Here is a 23454-nt window from a genome sequence, read left to right as displayed (position 1 = left end):
GTCAGCGTATCCTCACCGCAACAGAGAACAGACACCGGGGCTGTGCCTGTCCTGCTTTTCCTCCCCGGCCATCCTCAGGACCGTCCTCTGCGCCGTCCCCTGGGAGCCGCGGCCCAGGCTGCCTTCTCCTGCCCACGCCTGCCCTCTGAATGAACCTCCCTGGCTGGAAGTTTGTTTCTTCTAGATCCCTCTCCACCTGGCTTGCCGGGGGTGGAATGTGAGGAAGCGCAAAGCTCAGAGGCGCATGTGCCAGGGACCTCCCCCCTGCCGTCCTATCTTACCTCCCACATTCCCACAACACACTTTCAGGTGGTGTGAGTATTTCAGGGCTTATATCCTTGGGTATTTATGGCCTGTTAGGCATTTTCTGACACTGAATTTCAAAGGGGATGTATCCAGAGACCAGAACTTCACATTCTTTCCATATTTTCTTCTCTGAGAAAATCCAAGGGGCTTACTTACCTGTTAACAGGTGGGCTGTGCTGCTAAGCGCTGTCCCCTCCTCCAGGAAGCCTCTGGGTTTCCACCGAGTTCTCCCGTCATCGCACTGACAGCTCTGTGTTGTAATCAATTGCCTGCTTATTTGTAGATACACCCCGCCCCCCGCACTAGCCATGGTGGGGAGGGGGGGACAGGGCCAGGTCACGGCTGTGTCCCCAGCACAGTGCTGCCACACAGGAGGTGCTCCACAAATGGGTGTGGAAGGAAAAACAAATAAGCATAGCCCAAGGTCAGGAGTGGTTTCAGCTGCCTCCGCCCCTATATAATCAAGTGAAATAGCCAAATGGTGGTGCAGTGACTGTGCCCGGGTGAGGTCCTGCAGTCTTCCCATGGTCACTGCCAGGGAAATCGAGGCTGAGGCACAGGAGAAAGGAGACGCCAAAAGAGCAAATGCAGGGCTCCTGATACCCGTGACCTCCTGGCCAGGGGCTGGATGAACCTGACTTCTAGCCAGGGCATCCCCCCGGTACCCTCCCTGATGCCTGGGTTCTCTACCCGCCCCACCAGGTGAGCTGTGCGACGAGGTGATCGACCACTGCGTGCCCGGGATGAACCTCTGTCAGCATGAGGCAAAGTGCGTCTCCCTGGACAGAGGATTCAGGTGAGGCTCGTTCGTGCCCAGCACCCGGTCCCAAGGACTCAGCTCCAGCAGTCTGGGTTTGAGGCAGAGACTCTGGGGCTCCCTCCATATTTTTTTTTCCTCTCTCTTTCTGCCTGTTACTTGTTTGTTACCATGTGCTTTTCTGTATCTCTGACCAGTCATGGTCTAATTCTCTTGGTCTCTCTCTGTCTCTCTTTCTGAGCCTCTGTGTCTGTCCTCTCCGTTCCCTCTCCCTCTCCCTCAGGCCCCAGATTCTCACTGTGCTGAAGGCAGTGGGTAGCGCAGGAGGTTTTCAATTCCCTCCCTCCAAGGCCCTTGCCATGGACCTGGGGGAGGAAAAGTTGACACAAAACAAAGGTTAAGAAAAGAAGCAATTCCTAGGGCCCTAGATTCTGGCTCTGAGTGCTGCTGGGGTTCTGAGGAGCAGGGAGGAAGAAGCTTCTGGAGCAGAGAGGCAAGCCCCCCACCCTAGGAGGTGGGATGTGAAGTGACCACCAAAGAATGGGTGGAATTGGGATGCGCTGCGAGAAGGAGGGAGCCCCACAGGTGGGAGAAGAGTCTAAGAGTAGGTGAGGGTGAGATGGGGCCGTGAGCACCTCTTCTTGTGTTTTCCTTTTCTATCTGGATATCCCAAGCCTAGAGCTTACCACCAGGGAAAACGCAAGAGGCGTGTAGGGCCTCTGGCTTCAGAGGGAGCAAAGGAAGCTGAGGTCCTTTGGTGCGTGCACCCTCCTTCAAGTCTGCCTTACCTGCTCCTGCCGCCTCGGAGTTGTGCCGGGTGGGCTTTCACATAATCGAGTTCCCTGAGCTTGAGTAAGAGCGAGGGATGCCTCCCCCCGACCCTGCTTTTCCCACTCCAGGATTTGACTTCAGATCAGGGCTTCTCTTTAACTGAAGGAAGAGCAAAGGGGTAGGAAGAGATGCTTAAAACACAAACTTGAACCCAAAGCCGAGCCGGCTAGACTGACAGGAAAAGTGCTTTGGGTGTACCTAAGAAGGGGCAGTGATGGTGACCGGGCATCTGAGCTATGAAGAGTGGGTAGAATATCTGTAGATGGAAAGGAGATCAGTGGCATTCCAGGCTGAGTGGACGGCAAGCTCAGAGGACGCTGGCTTGGACGAGTGTAGCGAGCTTGGAGACTGGTCAGAAGTGGTCCAGGGTACAGGTCTGGGAATGGGGTGCTAGAGGCTTAGGACCAGAGATCACGATTCTCTACTACTTGTCCCTGGAAACTCTCTCTACTGTAACCAAGACCCCTTGAGTTCAAGGACAATATAGAATATAGAAACCAGTCTCGCTTTCAAAATCTTGAGATAATATTGATATATTTATGCACAATGTCTCTTAGAATCTTGAAGAGGTCTACAGACCAACTCAGTAATGTTGATTTTTTTTTCTTTTTGAGATGCATTTAAATGAAAAGTCCCTTCTTCCAGTGCAACATTTTATAATGTTATCGCCCTCCCCTGCCATCACCATAACAACTCACATCCCAAGGCAGGCAACAGGGGCATTAACAAAAGAGATGTGCAGTCGGTGCAACCTTTGCCCAAGTTTGAAGATGTTTATCCTTGGGGATTTCCTTGCATGCTGTTCTAATGAGGCCTCAACTCAACAGAACAGATAGTACTCTATCAGTATCTGTGACACGAACACTGAAATAATAATATACTGAAGCCCTGAAAATAATAATGAACACTGCCCATGCACACTGAAAATAATAACAGAAACAAAGATGGCAGTGGCTAGCATGCACTGAATACTCCCTCTGTGTCAGGCACTGTGCATTATCTCACTTAACACTCAGTGATCTTAGGATGTAGAAACTGTTACCCACCTCCTATGTGGGGCTGAGGCTCAGTGAGGTGCAGCAAGCAGCCGACACACGTGCACAGAAAGGGATGCGAGTCAATCCGGGCCTGACTGATTCCTTGGCTAAATCCACAGGCTCCTGAAGTCACTTGGTTACTCCTCCTGGTCTAGAATCAGTAGGTCGAATGCATATCAAAATTGCATAACCCTTACGCTTTAGAAAAAAGATAAAGGCAAAACATTGGAGGACAACAGGGAATGCAGGTTGTACCACCAGATGCTTGTCTTTGGCTGATGAAGAAATGTTGTAGAGATCCTCGCTATTGGAGGTGAGGTCCACGAACCAGCAGTGTCAGTATCCCATGGGAGCTTGTTGGGAATGCTAATTCCCAGGCCCCACCCAGACTCCCTGAATCAGAAGCTGCACTTTAACAAGACCCCTGAGTGTTTCGTTTAGGAAGCGCAGGTGTGGAGAGGGCTGTAGCACTGGGAGAAAAGAAGGATGTAAACACACCTTCCTCCAGACTTCCACTGCTTCATCTGCGAGGGAGCGTGGCTTCCCTAATTCCTCATAAAGACCTGCTCAGTAGCCTCGAATGCCATGCTTATCAGGCTGGGTTTTCCCCTGTAAGTAGTGAGCAGCTATTATTGCCTTGGAGAAGCTCATACAGCTTGAGTTGCTCTGCAGGTACTTCTTAGAATTCAGGAGACACAAACACAGATGCCTGCTGGGGCCAGGTTTAACCCTAGCAGAGGCCTGGCCTGTGATATACTGAGCATGTGCCCCCAAAAGGCATCCCCGAGCTGTTCCTTTAAAAGACTAGGAAGGAATGGGGGCTAAGATGTGAAAGTTTGCACCTTCTGGTGCAGCAATAAGTCACATATTTCAAATTTACCCATCAAATAAGTAAATAGGTCAGATCTTAGCAGATTTCACAGCTTTTGGACGCAGGTCCAGTAAATCCTCAGATTCTAGAACTCGCCCCCCCTCCAGGGACACCCCACCCCCTGAGTATCTTACCTTGCCGTGAATCCACAGCATGCACCATGCTCTGGCAGCCCCAGCACTGCCAGGGTCTACTTGTGATTCCAGCCCACTTCCAGCCATCCTAAAGGGGGTGGAGGGAGGAGAGGGCGGAGGGAGGACTATCCCTTTGCCCTGATGCTTCCCCAGTCAGGCTCCTGCGTCACAGAAGTATTCCAAGGTCTCACTTTCCTCCCACCTGGCCACCCCTACCACACCTTCCCCTGCCCGTACCACCTTCCTCCTCTGACTTGGATAGGCTGTGGTTATTATTTACACTCCGCCCAGCAGAATTCAGCCAGTGAGCCCAGAGAGGTGTGCAGGAGCCAGGAAGCATTTGTGTTCACACATGCCTGTGTGCTGAAGCCGCTGTGAGTAAGGCGGTACACCTTTGGTGTCTTCCTTGCTGGGACTTCGGCACATTGTCATCCCAGACAGAGGAGCCCAGAGATGCGTGTCTCAGGCCCATGTTTAGGGAGACCCACCGCAGCAGCCGTCTCTGGCCGGGTTGAAACCTGGGCCAGCGAGGATGTGATGGAGCTGCTGACACCATGCTCCCCAGGGAGGGGCGGGTCGGCCTGCAGGGCCTGGGTTGGGCCAGTAGCTCCCATCCTCTCCCCTGGAGACCAGGAGGCATTTATCAAGGGCAAAGGGATTCACCTTCTTATATCAGCCCGAATCTCTGGGGAAAAATGAACAAACAATAGAATAGAATCAAAGGGAGTGCCAACAGCATCATTTCTTCATCATCCTTATCAGCACCTTCTACATATCACACTGACTGTTTACTCGGTGTGGATCTAGTGCCCTGCAGAGTGTATCACTTAATTTTTAAAACCACTGTTAAGAGGTGAAGTTATTGATCATCAGTCACACTGAACAGTGAAGAAACTGAAACACAGAGAGGCAGTGAGTGCCAGATACACCGAGAACAGGGTCTGACACACGTAAGTGTAAACGAAGTATCACTGACACACATAAGTGTTACACGGTGGGGGGCCTCAGGGAAGTCAGGTCAGCTCTCCTGGAGCCCTGGTTTCCTCCTGGTATTGGAGGGGGACCGACCCTCCTTCACAGGGTGCTGGGAGGCCTTAGCAAGGCACTCTGTGAAAGGTGCTTAGCCCAGTGCCTGGCACAAAGGCAGGCTAAGCTGAATATTAGTTCTGTGTAGACAGTGGTAGATCCAAGCCAAAACCTGTGTGACCGCAGCCCTGCGCTCCTCAGCCGGCTCCTGACAAGATGCCCCATGTGAAGCAGGCAGACATCGGCTTGCAGTGACCAGAGGCTGTGGACAGCCCATGAGACCCACTGCAGGCCAGGCTTTGGGGAGCCCGCAAGAGCTGCGGGGACTTGGCCGGGCCATAGAACAGCTTCGCTCCGCTGTGTTCCAGGTGCGAATGTCTCCCTGGCTACAGCGGGAAGCTCTGCGAGGTGAACAGTGACGACTGCGCAGCCCACAGGTGCCGCCATGGGGCCCAGTGCGTGGATGCGGTCAACGGCTACACGTGCGTGTGCCCCCAGGGCTTCAGGTATGGTCAAGGGGCCGGATGGCAGGGGGCAGCGGGCTGGGGGCTGGTGGGCCCAGGCAACCAGGGTGGAGACCCAGACAGCCCTAGCCCTAGGTCTCTGTGGTGCCTTTATTCCCCCAAACCTTCTTCAGCACTTCCAAGTGCCAGAGCAGACCTTGTTCACCCCATGTTGTAGATGGAAAAAAAAAGAGGTACCCAAGGCAACCATGTGGAAGTCAGACTTAGGGTCCAGCTCATAGTATGTCAAACTTGGGCGTGATTCCGTCTAACAAAAGATGCTACCGTTTTGGAGCCCAGCTTGGAGGGTGTGGGTAGCCACATGGCCACGCTGGCAGGAGTCTTCTTTCTGGGCTGGAGAACAAAAACAGTATGGTGCCCTAATGGCAGGAAAATGGAGGTGAATGGGAGGGCTTGGGGGTCAGTCATTGGAATCAGTGAAGCCCGGAGAGAAAGGGGAGACTGGAGGCCCTGGCCAGGTGGTCAGATGTCTGTGGGGTACATGGAAGGGGTATGAGGGTGCCGGCTCTCGTGCCCACACTGACTGGAAGGGAAGGGCCCAGGGGGGCCTGGAGGGGAGGCAGGGGCCACTTAAGGGGGGTCAGACTGGGGGACAGTCCTGTATACATGTCAGTACTCATGGAGGTACAGATCTGACTGTGCAGCTGAGCCCTGGTCACAGACTCTGAGAACGTGAGCCTGGAAGGAACCATGAGTTCTCAAGGCAGTTGGTTCCAAAGCCTGATTAAGACCATCTGCATGCGAGGCTTGTGAAAGTATAAGTTCCAGAGCCCCACCCCAGAGCTACAAAATTAGAATTTGGGGTGGGGAGATGAAGCTGGAAACCCACACTTTAAAAAAATTTTTTTAATTGTGGTTGTGGTAAAATGCACATAACACAAAATTTACCATCTTAAGCATTTCTAAATGTACAGTAAGTACATTCATATTGCCGTGCAAACATCACCACCATCCATCTCCAGAACTCGTTTTGTTTTTTTTTTTTGGCTCTGTTGGGTCTTCGTTGCTGCACGTGGGCTTTCTCTAGTTGCTGCGAGTGGGGGCTACTCTTTTTTTTTTCTTTTTTTACCATCTTTATTGGAGTATAATTGCTTTACAATGGTGTGTTAGTTTCTGCTGTATAACAAAGTGAATCAGCTATACATATGTCCCCATATCTCCTCCCTCTTGCATCTCCCTCCCACCCTCCCTATCCCACCCCTCTAGGTGGTCACAAAGCACCGAGCTCATCTCCCTGTGCTATGCAGCAGCTTCCCACTAGCTATTTTACATTTGGTAGTGTATATATGTCCATGCCACTCTCTCACTTTGTCCCAGCTTACCCTTCCCCACCCACATCCTCAAGTCCATTCTCTATGTCTGCATCTTTATTCCTGTCCTGTCCCTAGGTTCATCAGTACCTTTTTTTTTTTTAGATTCCATATATATGTTACCATACGGTATTGGTTTTTCTCTTTCTGACTTTACTTCACTCTGTATGACAGACTCTAGGTTCATCCACCTCACCTACAAATAACTCGATTTCATTTCTTCTTATGGCTGAATAATATTCCATTGTATATATGTGCCACATCTTCTTTATCCATTCATCTGTCAATGGACACTTGGGTTGCTTCCATGTACTGGCTATTGTAAGTAGTGCTGCAGTGAACATTATGGTACATGACTTGTTTTGAGTTATGGTTTTCTCAGGGAATATGCCCAGTAGTGGGATTGCTGGGTCATATGGTAGTTCTATTTTTAGTTTTTTAAGGAACCTCCTCCATACTGTTCTCCATAGTGAGTGTATCAATTTACATTCCCACCAACAATGCAAGAGGGTTCCCTTTTCTCCACACCCTCTCCAGCATTTATCGTTTGTAGATTTTTTGATGATGGCCATTCTGACCGGTGTGAGGTGATACCTCATTGTAGTTTTGATTTGCATTTCTCTAATGATTAGTGATGTTGAGCATCCTTTCATGTGGTTGTTGCCAATCTGTATATCTTCTTTGGAGAAATGTCAATTTAGGTCTTCTGCCCATTTTTGGATTGCGCTGTTTGTTTTTTTGGTACTGAGCTGCGTGAGCTGCTTGTATATTTTGGAGATTAATCCTTTGTCAGTTTCTTTGTTTGCAAATATTTTCTCCCATTCTGAGGGTTGTCTCTTCATCTGGTTTATGGTTTCCTTTGCTGTGCAAAAGTTTTAAGTTTCATTAGGTCCCATGTGTTTATTTTTGTTTTTATTTCCATTTCTCTAGGACGTGGGTCAAAAAGGATCTTGCTGTGATTCATGTCATAGAGTGTTCTGCCTATGTTTTCCTTTAAGAGTTTATATTACAGTGTCTGGCCTTACATTTAGGTCTTTAATCCATTTTGAGTTTATTTTTTTATACGGTGTTAGGGAGTGTTCTAATTTCATTCTTTTACATGTAGCTGTCCAGTTTTCCCAACACTACTTATTGATGAAGCTGTCTTTTCTCCATTGTATATTCTTGCCTCCTTTATCAAAGACAAGGTGACCATATGTGCGTGAGTTTATCTCTGGGCTTTCTATCCTGTTCCATTGATCTATATTTCTATTTTTGTGCCACTACCATATTATCTTGATTACCGTAGGTTTGTAGTATAGTCTGAAGTCTGGGAGCCTGAGTCCTCCAGCTCCGTTTTGCTTTCTCAAGATTGCTTTGGCTATTTGGGGTCTTTTGTGTTTCCATACAAATTGTAAAAGTTTTTGTTCTAGTTTTGTCAAAAATGCCATTGGTAGTTTCATAGGGATTGCATTGAATCTGTAGATTGCTTTGGGTAGTAGAGTCATTTTCACAATGTTGATTCTTCCAATCCAAGAACATGGTATATCTCTCCATCTGTTTGTATCGTCTTTAATTTCTTTCATCAGTGTCTTATAGTTTTTTGCATACAGGTCTTTTGTCTCCTTAGGTAGGTTTATTCCTAGGTATTTTATTCTTTATGTTGCAGTGGTAAATGGGAGTGTTTCCTTAATTTCTCTTTCTGATTTTTCATCATTAGTGTATAGGAATGCAAGAGATTTCTGTGCATTCATTTTGTATCCTGCTACTTTACCAAATTCATTGATTAGCTCTAGTAGTTTTCTGGTAGCATCTTTAGGATTCTCTATGTATAGTATCATGTCATCTGCAAACAGTGACAGTTTTACTTCTTCTTTTCTGATTTGGATTCCTTTTATTTCTTTTTTTTCTCTGATTGCTGTGGCTAAAACTTCCAAAACTATGTTGAATAATAGCGGTGAGAGTGGGCAACCTTGTCTTGTTCCTGATCTTACTGGAAATGGTTTCAGTTTTTCACCATTGAGGAAAATGTTGGCTGTGGGTTTGTCATATATGGCCTTTATTATGTTGAGGAAAGTTCCCTCTATGCCTACTTTCTGGAGCGTTTTTATCATAAATGGATGTTGAATTTTGTTGAAAGCTTTCTCTGCCTCTATTGAGATGATCATATGGTTTTTCTCCTTCAGTTTGTTAATATGGTGTATCACGTTGATTGACTTGTGTATATTGAAGAATCCTTGCATTCCTGGGATAAACCCCACTTGATCATGGTGTATGATCCTTTTAATGTGTTGTTGGATTCTGTTTGCTAGTATTCTGTTGAGGATTTTTGCATCTATGTTCATGAGTGATATTGGTCTGTAATTTTCTTTTTTTGTTGTATCTTTGTCTGGTTTTGGTATCAGGGTGATGGTGGCCTCGTAGAATGAGTTTGGGAGTGTTCCTCCCTCTGCTATATTTTGGAAGAGTTTGAGAAGGATAGGTGTTAGCTCTTCTCTAAATGTTTGATAGAATTCTCCTGTGAAGCCATCTGGTCCTGGGCTTTTGTTTGCTGGCAGATTTTTAATCACAGTTTCAATTTCAGTGCTTGTGATTGGTCTGTTTATATTTTCTATTTCTTCCTGGTTCAGTCTTGGAAGGTTATGCTTTTCTAAGAATTTGTCCATTTCTTCCAGGTTGTCCACTTTATTGGCATATAGTTGCTTGTAGTAATCTCTCATGATCCTGTGTATTTCTGCAGTGTCAGTTGTTACTTCTTTTTCATTTCTAATTCTGTTAATTTGAGTCTTGTCCCTTTTTTTCTTGATGAGTCTGGCTAATGGTTTATCAATTTTGTTTATCTTCTCAAAGAACCAGCTTTTAGTTTTATTGATCTTTGCTATTGTTTCCTTCATTTCTTTTTCATTTATTTCTTTTTTTAAAATAAATTTACTTATTTTATTTATTTATTTTTGCCTGTGTTGGGTCGTTGTGGTGCTCAGGCTTCTCACTGCGGTGGCTTCTCTTGTTGCAGAGCATGGGCTTTAGGCACGCGGGCTTCAGTAGTTGCGGCACACAGGCTCAGTAGCTGTGGCTCATGGGCTCTAGAGCGCAGGCTCAGTAGCTGTGGCGCACAGGCTTAGTTGCTCTGCGGCATGTGGGATCTTCCTGGACCAGGGATCAAACCCGTGTCTCCTGCATTGGCAGGCAGATTCTCAACCTCTGCACCATGAGGGAAGCCCTTTTTCATTTATTCCTGATCTGATCTTTATGATTTCTTTCCTTCTGCTAACTTTGGGGGGTTTTTGTTCTTCTTTCTCTAATTGCTTTAGGTTTAAGTTTAGGTTGTTTATTTGAGATTTTTCTTGTTTCTTTAGGTAGGCTTGTATTGCTATAAACTTCCCTCTTAGAACTGCTTCTGCTGTATCCCATAGGTTTTGGGTCATCGTGTTTTCATTGTCATTTGTTTCTAGGTATTTTTTCATTTCCTCTTTGATTTCTTCAGTGATCTCTTGGTTATTTAGTAGCATATTGTTTAGCCTCCATGTGTTTGTATTTTTTTTTACAGTTTTTTTCCTGTAATTGATATCTAGTCTCATAGCGTAGCAGTTGGAAAAGATACCTGATACAATTTCAGTTTTCTTAAATTTACCAAGACTTGATTTGTGACCCAAGATATGATCTATCCTGGAGAATGTTCCACGAGCACTTGACAAGAAAGTGTATTCTGTTTTTTTGGATGGAATGTCCTATAAATATCAATTAAGTCCATCTTGTCTAATGTGTCATTTAAAGCTTGTGTTTCCTCATTTATTTTCATTATGGATCATCTGTTCATTGGTGAAAGTGGGGTGTTCAAGTCCCCTACTATGATTGTGTTACTGTCAATTTCCCCTTTTATGGCTGTTAGCATTTGCCTTACGTATTGAAGTGCTCCTATGTTGGGTGCATATTTACAATTGTTATATCTTCTTCTTGGATTGATCCCTTGATCATTATGTAGTGTCCTTCTTTGTCTCTTGTAATAGTCTTTGTTTTAAAGTCTATTTTGTCTGATATGAGAATTGCTACTCCAGCTTTCTTTTGATTTCCATTTGCATGGAATATCTTTTTCCATCCCCTCACTTTCAGTCTGTATGTGTCCCTAGATCTGAAGTGGGTCTCTTGTAGATAGCATATATACAGGTCTTATTCTTCTATCCATTCAGCCAGTCTATGTCTTTTGGTTGGAGCATTTAATCTATTTACATTTAAGGTAATTATCAATGTGTATGTTCCTATTACCATTTTCTTAATTGTTTTGTGTTTGTTTTTGTAGGTCTTTTCCTCCTCTTGTGTTTCCTGCCTAGAGAAGTTCCTTTAGCATTTGTTGTAAAGCTGGTTTGGTGGTACTGAATTCTCTTAATGGGTGCTACTCTTCGTTGCGGTGTGTGGGCTTCTCATTGTGGTGGCTTCTCTTGTTGCAGAGCACGGGCTCTACGCATGCAGGCATAGTAGTTGCAGCACGTGGGCTGAGTAGTTGCAGCACGTGGGCTCTAGGGCACACGGGCTTCAGTAGTTGCAGCACATGGGCTCAGTAGTTGTGGCTTGTGGGCTCTAGAGCGCAGGCTCAGTAGTTGTGGTGCACGGGCTTAGTTGCTGCGTGGCATGTGGGATCTTCCTGGACCAGGTATTGAACCCATGTCCCCTGAATTGGCAGGCAGATTCTTATCCACTGTGCCACCAGGGAACTCCTCCAGAACTCTTTTCATCTAGCAAACTGAAACTCTGTACCCAATTAAACAACATTTTCCCGTTCCCCCTCCCCTGGCCCCAGCAGCCACCATTCTTTTTTAATTTTTTGGCCGCACCACGTGGCATGTGGGATCTTAGTTCCCTGGCCAGGGATTGAACCCACACCCCCTGCGCTGGAAGCATGGAGTCTTAACCCCTGGACCACCAGCGAAGTCCCCCGGCAGCCACCATTCTACTTTCTGTTTCCATGAGTTTAACCACTCTGGGTACTTCATATGAGTGGAATCAGACAGCATTTGTCTTTTTCTATCTGCTTCTTTGGCTTAGTATAATCTCCTCAAGGTCCATCCATACTGTAGCATGTGTCAAAATGCCCTTTTCAAGGCTCAGTGTTATTCCCTTGTGTGTATGTACCCCGTTTTGCTTATCCAGTGATCCATGGCTGGATGAGAATCTGTACTTACAACAAATTCATCGCAGGCAATTCTGATGACACTGAAATTGAGGACCTATGCTCTAGTCTGACCCCATTATTTTAAAAATGGGAAATCTGGGGCTTAGAGAAGGATCAGGCCTTGCCCCAGTCACTAGCAGGGCTGGAACTAGTCTCAGTTCCCTCTCATGCCATGGTCTCTGCTAGCGGCTCTTTGGCCTAAATAACTTGATGTCTCCTCTCACCGTTCCCCATCTTCCCTCCCCCCATCCTCCTCTCCTCCCTCCCAGCGGGCTCTACTGCGAGCACCCCCCGCCCATGGTCCTGCTACAGACAAGCCCCTGCGACCAGTACGAGTGCCAGAATGGGGCCCAGTGCATCGTGGTGCAGCAGGAGCCCACCTGCCGCTGCCCCCCGGGCTTCGCCGGCCCAAGGTGCGAGAAGCTCATCACCGTCAACTTCGTGGGCAAGGACTCCTACGTGGAACTGGCCTCCGCCAAGGTCCGGCCCCAGGCCAACATCTCCCTGCAGGTGCGCCCCACCCACCCAGCCCTTGGAAGGACCCTAACATGCCCCCAAGCTCTGATTGTTCCGAGAACAGCTGGGATGCCCCAGATGGCAGCAGTCCTGCCCGCTTCCCTACACATCATAAGGGGACAACACTCAGCTTGGGGGGACGGGGACCAGCTCTGTCCAGAGGGTTCTATAGACAGCTCCTGACCAGCTCTCACTGCACAGAGCAGCCCCCACTCCAGCCTCATTCATTCTTTTCTCTAGGAAATATTCATTCAACTATTACATGCCAGACACTGTGCACTGGGGATTCAGTGGTGGACAAGACAGGCGAAGCCCCTTGCCCAGGGCAGGATGACAAGAAAAGGGACAATGACAACCCTGGGTGTTGTGGGAGCACATGGGCGGGGCAGTGATCCCAGCCTGCTGGGAAGAATCAGGGAAGGCTCCCCAGAGGCAATGAGAACTAAGCTGAGATCTGAAGGATGAGTAGGAGTTTGCCTGGAGAAGGGCGGAAGGGTGAGGGGCTGATGGTGCAGGATGAAGGGGGGTGGTGCATTCGAGCCTCAGAGATCAGCATGTGCAAAGGCCCAGAGGCACAAGGGAGCAGGGCATTTTTCAGGGAACAGGAAACCATTCAGTATGAACCAAATTCTTTTCCAACTAACTTCTGTCAAGTTCCTTACCTATGGACCTGACTAGTTCTTCCAGACTACATTTCTGGGTGACCTCAATGCTGTTGGGGGGCAGAGAGAGAAGGGAAGGGGTATGATAAAGAGCAGGCCCCTGCCTGTAGGCTCAGTGGGAGTGGGCAGGGGGGACCCCAGAGACACAGCTAGAGGGTGCAGGCCAGTTAGTGGCTCCGCCACATAGCATTCGCTAAGGCCCTTTCTTCCTATGGTTATGGCCACACTAGCCCAGGTTTAAGCTTATGGAGAAAATATTCATTCAACAAAGAGCCACTGGGCATCCACCCCTGCCAGGTACCATTTGAGGCACTGGGGCTGCAGAGATGTATGAAAGTTCACACGGCCTCACCTCGTGGAGCCTACAGTCCAGTGGGCAGGCCTCTGAGATGGGGGTTGACCCCAGGTGTACACAAGAAAGCAGCTCTGGTTGCCATCACTGCCCTCGCCCCTGGTCCCCTCATCGCCCTCCTGCCTTCCTCCCTCAGTCCCAGCCACCCAGGGACGCAAGTGTTACATCCCAATAACCAGAGCAGCACCCAGTGCCCTGGACAGCCCAGTGTCCTATCAGACCCCCTGCTCACCGTCAGCTTCGTGGGCAAGGGCTCCTACATGGACCTGGCCTCTGCCAAGGTCTGGCCCCAGGCCAACATCAGCTGCTCCTGGGCTGGGCAGTTGGGGCCAAGAGGCTGGTCAGAGAGCCCCACCCCTGGTGCCCTGTGCCTGGCAAACAGACGCCCTCTGGGCAGCATCTTTGAAACCAGTGCTTCTCAGCCTGGCAACACTTTAGAATCTCCTGGGGCACTTCGTATCTTTGCCTGGCTGTGGCCTCTAGAGATCTGTATGCAAGTGGTTTGAGGTGAAGCCCAGACACTGTGTTTTAAAAAATTCCCTAGGTGACACTTAACACAGTGCCTGGTTCATAGTAAACACAGAATTAAGTAGTAACAGGTAGTGTTTTGTTTATAATTATTATTATACTTTATATAGAGACACCAAGGCCCCAAGAGGCTAGATCAGAGCTCAGGGCTCCAGGCATTTTTATATATGTGTACACACACACACACACACACACACACACACACACACACGTACATAAAAACATAGCAGCACATAAAGGGGACTCCATAAATATTTGTTGAATTGCTCAATCAGCATTTGCTGGAGCATTAAGTATAGGCCTTCCTTGTGGAAATGAACAGACTAGATAAAGGAGAAAATAAGGACATGAATTCAGATCCAGGGTTCGTTCAGAAGAGGCCACCTGGAAGAGGGCTCTGTGAGGCGGGGACGGGAGAGGTGGGGACTCAGGGGAGGCCTGACCCTCATGACTCCCTCCAGGTGGCCACGGACAAGGACAACGGCATCCTTCTCTACAAGGGAGACAATGACCCCCTGGCACTGGAGCTGTACCAGGGCCATGTGAGGCTCGTCTACGACAGCCTGAGCTCCCCGCCAACCACGGTGTACAGGTGAGGACCACAGTCCCGCCCCCATAGCACAAGCCCCCTCGCACCTTCGCGCCTGCTTCCAGCACTAGGAGAAGATGCCAGGACGGCTCTGGTGCCGCCTCTCCCTGCCCCCCACACACACACACACTTTCCGCTGGCACAGAGTGGCGGGTGGGAGCGAGAGAGGCGGTCTCGGAGGAAGAGGCAGGAGTGGAAGGGAGGAAGGCAGACCCCGTGGGGAGATGACACCTCATTACCATAAGATAAATGGCCAGCTGGCTACTGGGCCGGAGCCTGTACTCCAATGGGGACGAGGCTGCTTAACGAGATGCCCTTTTCAAAATGTCATCCTAATCTTGTATTAGTTTAAGAAAGAAAACAGGGGGGAGATGAGCATGGAACTCAAGGGGAAGAAATTCCAGAGCACAGAGGGAGCAGGACTCCTCAAGTGACTTTCAAACCGTTCTAAAGGACAGTTTTTCCTAAACTGCAGTCTTTCCAACCATCACCCTGATTTTTACATTATCAGTATGTCAGCTGGGCTGTTACCTAACACGCTACCTTACGTCGGCTTTAAATCTGTTCCCTTTTTAAATTTAGCTTCAGCTTGAGTAATATCATCTGTGAAATCACAGCTCTGCTAGTTCAAGATGTTAGAATTTTTTCCTACTTCTCAGTAAAATGAATTCTAAACTATTAACATTTAAAAATTATTTTAGTTATAAATATTTTTATAATACTTATAGAAGTAGCTCCTCAAGTGAGAAATGTTTGTCTGTGTTACACTTAAAATCACATAGAACCTCCCGTGGAAGGAGAGCCATTACTTGGGGAAAACATAGGATGTGAGAGAGACCCACATCCAGAGGCCAGCCTTTCCCCTCTGGAAGCGAGAGCACATTTGATCAGGGTGAGTGAAGGGCAGCATTTTTTCCCGATAACTAAATCCCTTCTTCAATCAAAACTTTACATGGAACTCCATCATATTAAACGCACAGAAGCAAAGCTGACCTGCAGAGCTGGGGGGAGCAAAGTTTCCTCCTTCACACGAACTCTCACGAAGGCCCCCAGTACGCCTCCAACAAACCCAGTTGAAAACCATTGGTGCAAACCAGTGGTTCTCGAGGTGAAGCCCCAGAGCGGCAGCAGCAGCCAGGAACTTGTTAGAAAAATGCACATCTTTAGACCCCACCCCAGACCTACCGACTGAAGCTCTGGGGTCGGGCCCAGCCACCGGTTTTAAGGAGCCTCTAGGTGATTCTGAGAAGTGCTAGCTTACCCACGAAGGCTTCCTGGAGAAGGAGCCATTTGCAAGGGGTCTTGAAGAATTTGTGTGATCAGGGAGAGCAGTGGGCCGGCAGGCTGGGAGAACAGCAGCGACAAGCCTGAGGGACAATGAAAAGGCAGCGACCAGAGCAGAAGGGTCACGACAGAGGGTGGCTGGAGGGAAGACCAGCCAGGTTAGGACAGCAGGTACCATGGATGTCCCAGGAGCCTCAGAGTTCCCTGGAGCCAGGGCCTCCTAACATCTCTGTTCCTGGGGCTGCTGGTCATGGGGGAAGTGCAGGGGAGAGAGAGCCGGGGGCGGGGCCAGGGCAGCCCTACATAAAGCCTGGGGCGTCAGACGCATCTGGGCTTGGCCAGGTTACTCCACATCTTGCCTCCGTGTTCTCCCCGGTGTGCCGTGCATGACAGCACCACGTCCCTCCAGGGGTGTTCCTGGGGGCTGGAGGTTGAGAAAGCACTTCGCAAGTTGAGCCTGTACGTGGGCAGGTGAAGGACAGAAGGTGACAGCCAGACTCTGGAGCAGCTGGGCTCTGTCCAGAGCTTGGGGACCTTCCCCGCCCTTCCCACACTGATGTTAGCTGTTGGTTTGGTAGAGAGGTGTGTTGTTGGTAGGAATGTTGGAACGTTCTGCCGTTGTCTTAATCAGGGTGGGAGGAATGAATCAGGAACCCGGAGAATTGCCATCTCCAGCCCTTGTCAGGGAGTCAGGTGAGAGTTAGCAGGTGGCCCTGGGGAGACCCCCGGCCCCTTCTCTTACCCATGGGAGGAACCAAGTAAAGGATGTCCCTGCCAGGATCCTCATGCCAAGCCTGGTGACAGATATTTAGTGCCCTTCAGCCCCAAATCCTAAAGGGCCCAAGTCTCTAAGAATCTCGTATTAAAAATGGTTTTGTGGGAACTTCCCTGGTGGTCCAGTGGCTAAGATTCCAAGCTTCCGATGCAGGGGGTGGGTTTGATCCCTGATCGGGGAACTAAGATACCACGTGCCATGCAGCGCAGCCAAAAACAAAAGAATGGTTTTGCATCCAAATACTTTTCTCTAGGCAGCCCTGCTTTTGCCCCAACACTGCACGCTTTCACTCACCTCAGTAACATCTCTCAGGCGTTGTTACTGAATCAGGGCCAGGTGCTTGCCGCTCAAAAATCGATACTCGAGAGAGAGAGGCAAATGTTGGTAGAAAGGAAAGTTGCTTTTAATCAGAATGCTGGCAATCTGGGGAGATGATGGACTCAGTGTCCCCCAAAAACCACATCGGAAGATTCCGCTCGGCCGTGAAAGTTTTTAAAGGGAAAAACGGAAGCAGTCTCAGTTAATCATTGAGACGGGGGGGTCACAGTCATCCACCATCTCCTACTATGTGCAGACCTGTCGACTTCTTGTGATTTTTCTTTAGATGCTATCTTGCTTACACAGTTTGTGAGATTACTGAAGGGGAAGCTAGTGAAGAGATCTGGTCATCTGTTAATTACTTATTCATTTCTACTTCTTTGATCTGTGGAAAGAACCAACAGATTAGGCAAAGTATTATGCGATCAAAAGATCTGAAAGGTGTGCTTGGGCTGGAGATGAGTAGAGCATGGGGGTGCAAGTTTAAGGTTAGTGACAAGACGAAGGGGGCCTCCTGCAGAGAGCTCTTGCCTGCCAGAAGCTGCTTCCAGCACCTCGTGTGGGTCCTGGGCTGGGTGTAGGAGCCACCGCGTTCAGGAAAACACAATCCAGGGAGGAAGGCAGACATGTAAATAAGCAACTGTTGCCTGAGCAGGATAAAACAGGTCTCACAGGAGACGCCAGTGCATGCTGTGGGCACAGTGAAGAAGCAGCAGATGGCTGGTTCTGCTTAGAGGACCAGGAAAGGCTCCCTGGAGGAAGAGGTGATGTTTGAGCTGAGACGTGAGCTGTGGCTCGTGAGCATTTCCGCAGGCTGAGAAGTGAGGAGGCTCTGGGGAAGGGGAGACTCCATCGGTACGCAAGGAGGCCATGCCGGGGTTAACAGAGGGCAGGGGCCCAGCTGACCAGCAGCTGATGGGACCAGGAGGCCATCCCAGCCTCACAATGAGATCTCCTCCTCAGAGTCACAGCAGCGAGCTCTGGCCTCCAAAGCCTCAGAGCCAGGGAGGCAAACCAAGGCTGGTCTACTCAGGGGAGGTGGCAGTCTGCAGACTTCTGCCCACCGCGGCCCCCAGCAGGGATGTACAGGCCTGGAGCCAGCTGGGTTTCATGCCCTCCTTCCTGGGGGTGCCCAGCGGGAGTCACAGGTGATGAGGTTCTATTCTAGGCCCAAGGGAAATACACAAAAACCCACCCAAGCCCTACCTGCCCCGGAATGGGGACAGACTGCACTGTTCCTCACTTCCAAGATTTGTCTGAGGAGCAAACTCCCCTGCCTGCAAGGCCCAAGGGGCTGAATGAGCTGACAGACTTGGGGGAAATGAGGCCCAATAGGGAGTGGTGGGGACTGTGGTAGCCTGGAGGGTATGGCTCTAGCAGATGCAGCTGTGTGGGAAAGCGGATTCTCAAAAGAAGCTAGAAATTCAGGGTTTCTATGTAAAATGCTTCAGGGCTTAAATGTTGGCCATTTTAAAACACCCCAGGAGACCTCTCTTTGGCAAGCAGTGCATGCTCCCTTTGTCTTAATTACCACTAAACCCATCCATTGCCAGGTCTTTTTCTCATCCGCAAGCCCCGGACGTGCGTCATCACTCCTGTTTTAGAGATGAGAAACTTGATGTTCAGATGCATCCTTGGCACAGAGGCCAGGAAGTGGCAGAGCTGGGATTTAGATCCAGGCCAGGCTCCCACCAGAACCCGCTCTCCCACATGCTAGGGCATTAAAGGCGGGGCCTAGAGAGGGAGTATGGCCCTGCTCCGATGGTCCAGGAGTCCGGGGTTGCTGCGATGCGGGCTGAGGTCTCAGGCTGCTGCCTGACCGGAATCCCGGGAACTCTTTGTGGGGCTCTGTCGCCACCTAGTGGTCACACCTCAGCATCCAGGTGAGCACGCCTAGCGCATCGAGGAATGACCATTCGTCCCAGGGTGGTGTGGGGTCCTGTGCCTTGGGAGCTTGGATTTGAGTCCTGCTTCTACCAGCCCCACTTTAAGACTTCAGACTAGACACAGTCTCTGAGCCTTAGGTCTCATTTCTAAAATGGAGAAAAAATGGGACATCCCACCTGGGGGTTGTTAGGGTTCAATGAGAGAATGCAAGTACCCAGCCTAGTTCAGCTCTCAACACATGTCTCCTCCCCCGGCCCCCAACAATTGTTATTAAAAGCAGAAGAGATTCATGGAAAAGACTCTGACAAGTACAGGTTTCTGGTAACTGACTGTACTGCTGAACTGAATGAATAAGCATTTTCAGAACTCTAATGAAAAACTGATGAACTCATAAAAGTGCTAACAAAAGATCAAGATGAAAAAAAAGAAATTAATTACATGGGACTGAGTGAACTGATGAGGATGAGTATAATTTTTGTGACTTTCTGTCTGAATTAAAAAAAAAAAAAAATCCCACAAGGACTCAGAGGAAAAGAATATACAAATCAATTTTCACTGCAAAGTAAAGGAGCTGTTACAGTGGAGGATTACTGGACTGAATGTCAATATTATGACATAGTATAAGTGTGTTTCATGTTTGGTAATTGCAATCATTGTTGCTTTTGTTGTGGTCATCCATGTACAATGCTTGGTGTCAGTCTATCTATCTCTTGTAAAAATAAAATACAGTGTGTGTGTGGGGGGAAAAAAAAAAAAAAAAGCAGAAGAGAACTCTATGGGCCACTCTTGGCCAACATACGTTCTCACACCAGTCCCAGACAGGGGCCGCCCAGCCTGGCTCTGGCACCGCCAAAGCTTCCCACCTCCCAGTCGATGCAGGTTCATCGAGCTTAGAGGGTAACAACGAAGACTGTCAGAGCCCCTCTCTCCCCTGAAGTCCCTGAGTGTCTTTCCAGGCGACTAATTACTGGGCCCTGGAACCACAGTAGGATCATCTCTTTTAGAGTTCAGAGCAGGTTGGTTTTGAGTTTGCTTTCCTTTTCCCAATTTTCTTCTCTTTTCTAGCAGCAAAGCCATTTTTCCCATCCGTACTTCAAAGGCCAAGATTTAAAATACATAAATAAATAAAAGTAGAAATGGAACCATTGTGATTTGCAAGGTGGTGGTGAGAAATCAGAACCTTCATCACGGCCCACGTCAAACCTCCAGGGGCCCCATTTGAAAACCACCAGCTTTAGGCATTATTTCCAGGAGACCCTGGTTAAAATATGCCAGGAAGAAGGTGACCTATTAACCCACAAGCACCTACTGGCACAGACAAGGTTATGGGAAGTTTCCATTTGGAATCAATGCTTAATTTTTTTAATTGAGATATAGTTGATGTGTAACATTATATTGGTTTCAGGTGTACAACAATGATTCGATATTTGTGTGTATTGTGAAATGATCACCACAGTAAGTCGCGTTAACAGCCATCACCACATATAGTTATAATTCTTTTTCTTGTGATGAGAACTTTTAAGATCTACTCTTAGCAACTTTCAAATATAGAATATTAACTGTAGTCACCATGCTGTATATAACACCCCCAGGACTTATTTGTCTTATAGCTGGAAGTTTGTACCTTTTGACCCACTTCATCCATTTCGCCTACCCCCCACCCCTGGCAACAACCAGTCTTTCCTCTGAATCTACAAGCTCAGGTTTTTTCATTTTGTTTTGTTTTACAATAGATTCCACATATAAGTTAGGTCATATAGTATTTGCCTTTCTCTCTCTGACTTATTTACTTAGCATAATGCCCTCAAGGTCCATTCATGTTGTCACAAATGGTAAGGTCTGCTTCTTTTTTATGGCTGAATAGTATTCCATTGTACATACATATATACCACATTTTCTTTATCCATTCTTCCACTGATGGACACTTAGGTTGCTTCCATGTCTTGGCTATTGTATGTAATGTTACAGTGGACGTGGAGGTGCCGATATTTAGTGAGTGTTTTTGTTTCCTTCAGATAAATATCCAGAAGTGGAACTGCTGGATCATATGGTAGTTTTAAGTTTTTGAGGAACCTTTATACTGCTTTCCATAGTGGCTGCACCAACTTACATTCCCTCTAATAGTGCACAAGAGTTCCCTTTTCTCCACATCCTCATGAACCCTTGTTATCTCTTCTCCTTTTGATAGTAGCCATTCTAACAGGTGTGAGGTGACGTCTCATTGTGGTTGGGATGTACATTTCCCTGACACTTAGTGATGCTGAGCACCTTTTCATGTACCTGTTGGACATCTCTATGAATTCTTTGGGAAAATGTTTATTCAAATCTTCTGCCCATTTTTTAAATCAGTTTGTTTGGGTTTTTTGCTGTTGAGATGTATGAGTTCTTTATATATTTCAGATATTAATCCCTTATCAGATATATGATTTGCAGATACTTTCTCCTGTTTACTAGGTTGCCTTTTCATTTTGTTGATGATTTCCTTTGCTGCCCAGAAGCTTTTCAGTGTGGTGTAGTCCCACTTATTTGGTTTCTTGTGCTTTTTGGTGTCAAATCCAAAAAATCATCACCAAGACAATGTCAAAGAGCGTACCACCTATGTTTTCTTCTAGGAGTTTTATGGTTTCAGGTCTTATGTTCCAGTCCTTAATCCATTTTGAGTTAATTTTTGTGTATGGTGTAAGATAGTGGTACAGTTTCCTACTTTTGTATGTGGCTGCCCACTTTTCTCAGCACCATTTGTTGAAGAGGCTGTCCTTTCCGCTTTTCATATTCTTGGCTCCTTTGTTGTAAATTAATTGACCACATATGCATGAGTTTATTTCTGGACTCTCTATTCAGTTCCATTGATCTATGTGTCGGTTTTTATGCCAGTATTACACTATTTCGATTACTATAGTTTTGTAATATATATAGTTTGAAATCAGGGAGAGTGATGCCTCCAGCTTTTTCTTTCTCAAGATTGCTTTGGCTGTTCAGAGTCTTTTATGGTTTCATTCAAATATTAGGATTGTTCTATTCCTGTGAAAAATGCCAGTGGACTTTTGATAGGGATTGCACTTAATCTGTAGATTGCTTTGGGTAGTACGAACATTTTAACACTACTGATTCTTCCAATCCATGAGCACTGAACATCTTTCCATTTATTTTTGTCTCCTTCACTTTCTTTCATCAATGTCTTAACAGTTTTAAGTGTACATGTTTTATATCTCCTCAGTTAATTTTTTCTACGTATTTTATTGTTTTTGATGCGATTGTAAATGGGATTGTTTTCTTAATTTCTCTGATAGTTCACTATTAGTGTATAGAAATGCAACTGATTGCTTTTTGTTTTTAATTGAAGTATTGTTGATTTACAGTGTTGTGTTAGTTTCTGGTGTACAGCAAAGTGATTCAGTTATGTGTATGTATAGGTGTGTGTGTCTGTGTATATATATATTCTTTTTCAGATTCTTTTCCCAGATAGGTTATTATAAAATATTAAGTATAGTTCTGTGTGCTATACAGTAGATCCTTATTATTTATCTATTTTATATATAGTAGTGTGTATATATTACTCCCAAATTCTTAATTTATCCCTCCCCCTGCACCTTTCCCCTTTGGTAACCATAAGTTTGTTTTCTATGTGAGTCTGTTTCTGTTTTGTAAATAAATTCATTTGTGTCATTTTTTTTTAGATTCCACATATAAATGATAGCATATGATATTTGTCTTTCCCTGTCTGACATACTTCACTTACAGTGATAATCTCCAGGTCCATCCATGTTGCTGCAATTGGGATTATTTCATTCTTTTCATGGCTGAGTAGTAGTCCATTGTATATATGTACCACATCTTTATCCATTCATCTGCTGATGGACATTTAGGTTGCTTCCGTGTCTTGGCTATTGTGAATAGCACTGCAACGAACACTGGGGCTGCAGTGAACATGTATCTTTTTGAGTTATGGTTTTCTACGGATATATACCCAGGAGTGGGATTGCAGGATCATATGGTAGTCCTATTTTTAGTTTTTTAAGGAACCTCCAAACTGTTCTCCATAGTGGCTGTACCAAGTTACGTACTCACCAACAGTATAGAAGGGTTCCCTTTTCTCCACACCCTCTCCAGCATTTATTATTTGTGGACTTTTTGATGATGGCCATTCTGACTGGTGTGAGGTGATACTTCATCATAGTTTTGATTTACATTTCTCTAATAATTACCAACATTGAGCATCTTTTCATGTGCCTTTTGGCCATCTGTATGTCTTCTTTGGAGAAATGTCTATTTGGAGCTTCTGCCCATTTTTTGGTTGGGTTATTTGTATTTTTGATATTGAACTGTATGAGCTGTTTGTGTATTTTTGAGATTAATCCCTTGTCAGTTGCATCGTATGCAAATATTTTCTCCCATTCTGTGGGTTGTCTTTTTATTTTGTTTATGGTTTCCTTTGCTGTGCAAAAGCTTTTAAGTTTAATTAGGTCTCATTTGTTTATTTTTGGGTTTATTTTCATTACTCTAGGAGACGGTGCCAAAAAGATATTGCTGTTATTTATGTCAAAGAGTGTCCTGCCTATGTTTTCCTCTAGGAGTTTTATAGTATCCAGTCTTACATTTCA

At 46.9% G+C, this 23454-nt stretch overlaps 1 protein-coding gene across 3 annotated transcripts in view; it reads left to right on the top strand.

The window, feature by feature from the left end:
* SLIT3 (slit guidance ligand 3) overlaps positions 1 to 23454 on the top strand; it is a 625193-nt gene that overhangs the window by 578186 nt on the left and 23553 nt on the right. For 2 of the 3 annotated variants that reach the window (XM_007171383.2, XM_007171384.2), the window contains 4 exons: positions 1009 to 1102; positions 5331 to 5468; positions 12212 to 12452; positions 14462 to 14592. In XM_007171383.2, coding sequence (XP_007171445.2) covers positions 1009 to 1102; positions 5331 to 5468; positions 12212 to 12452; positions 14462 to 14592 — 604 coding nt within the window. The remainder of the gene's footprint in view (positions 1 to 1008; positions 1103 to 5330; positions 5469 to 12211; positions 12453 to 14461; positions 14593 to 23454) is intronic. The other variant, XM_057541374.1, reaches the window with a different exon arrangement.

This window comes from Balaenoptera acutorostrata, chromosome 2, assembly GCF_949987535.1.
Source record: "Balaenoptera acutorostrata chromosome 2, mBalAcu1.1, whole genome shotgun sequence".
Taxonomy (NCBI): Eukaryota; Metazoa; Chordata; class Mammalia; order Artiodactyla; family Balaenopteridae; genus Balaenoptera; species Balaenoptera acutorostrata.
The sequence above is the reverse complement of the archived record's forward strand: the minus strand, read 5'-3'. Positions and strand labels throughout refer to the sequence as shown.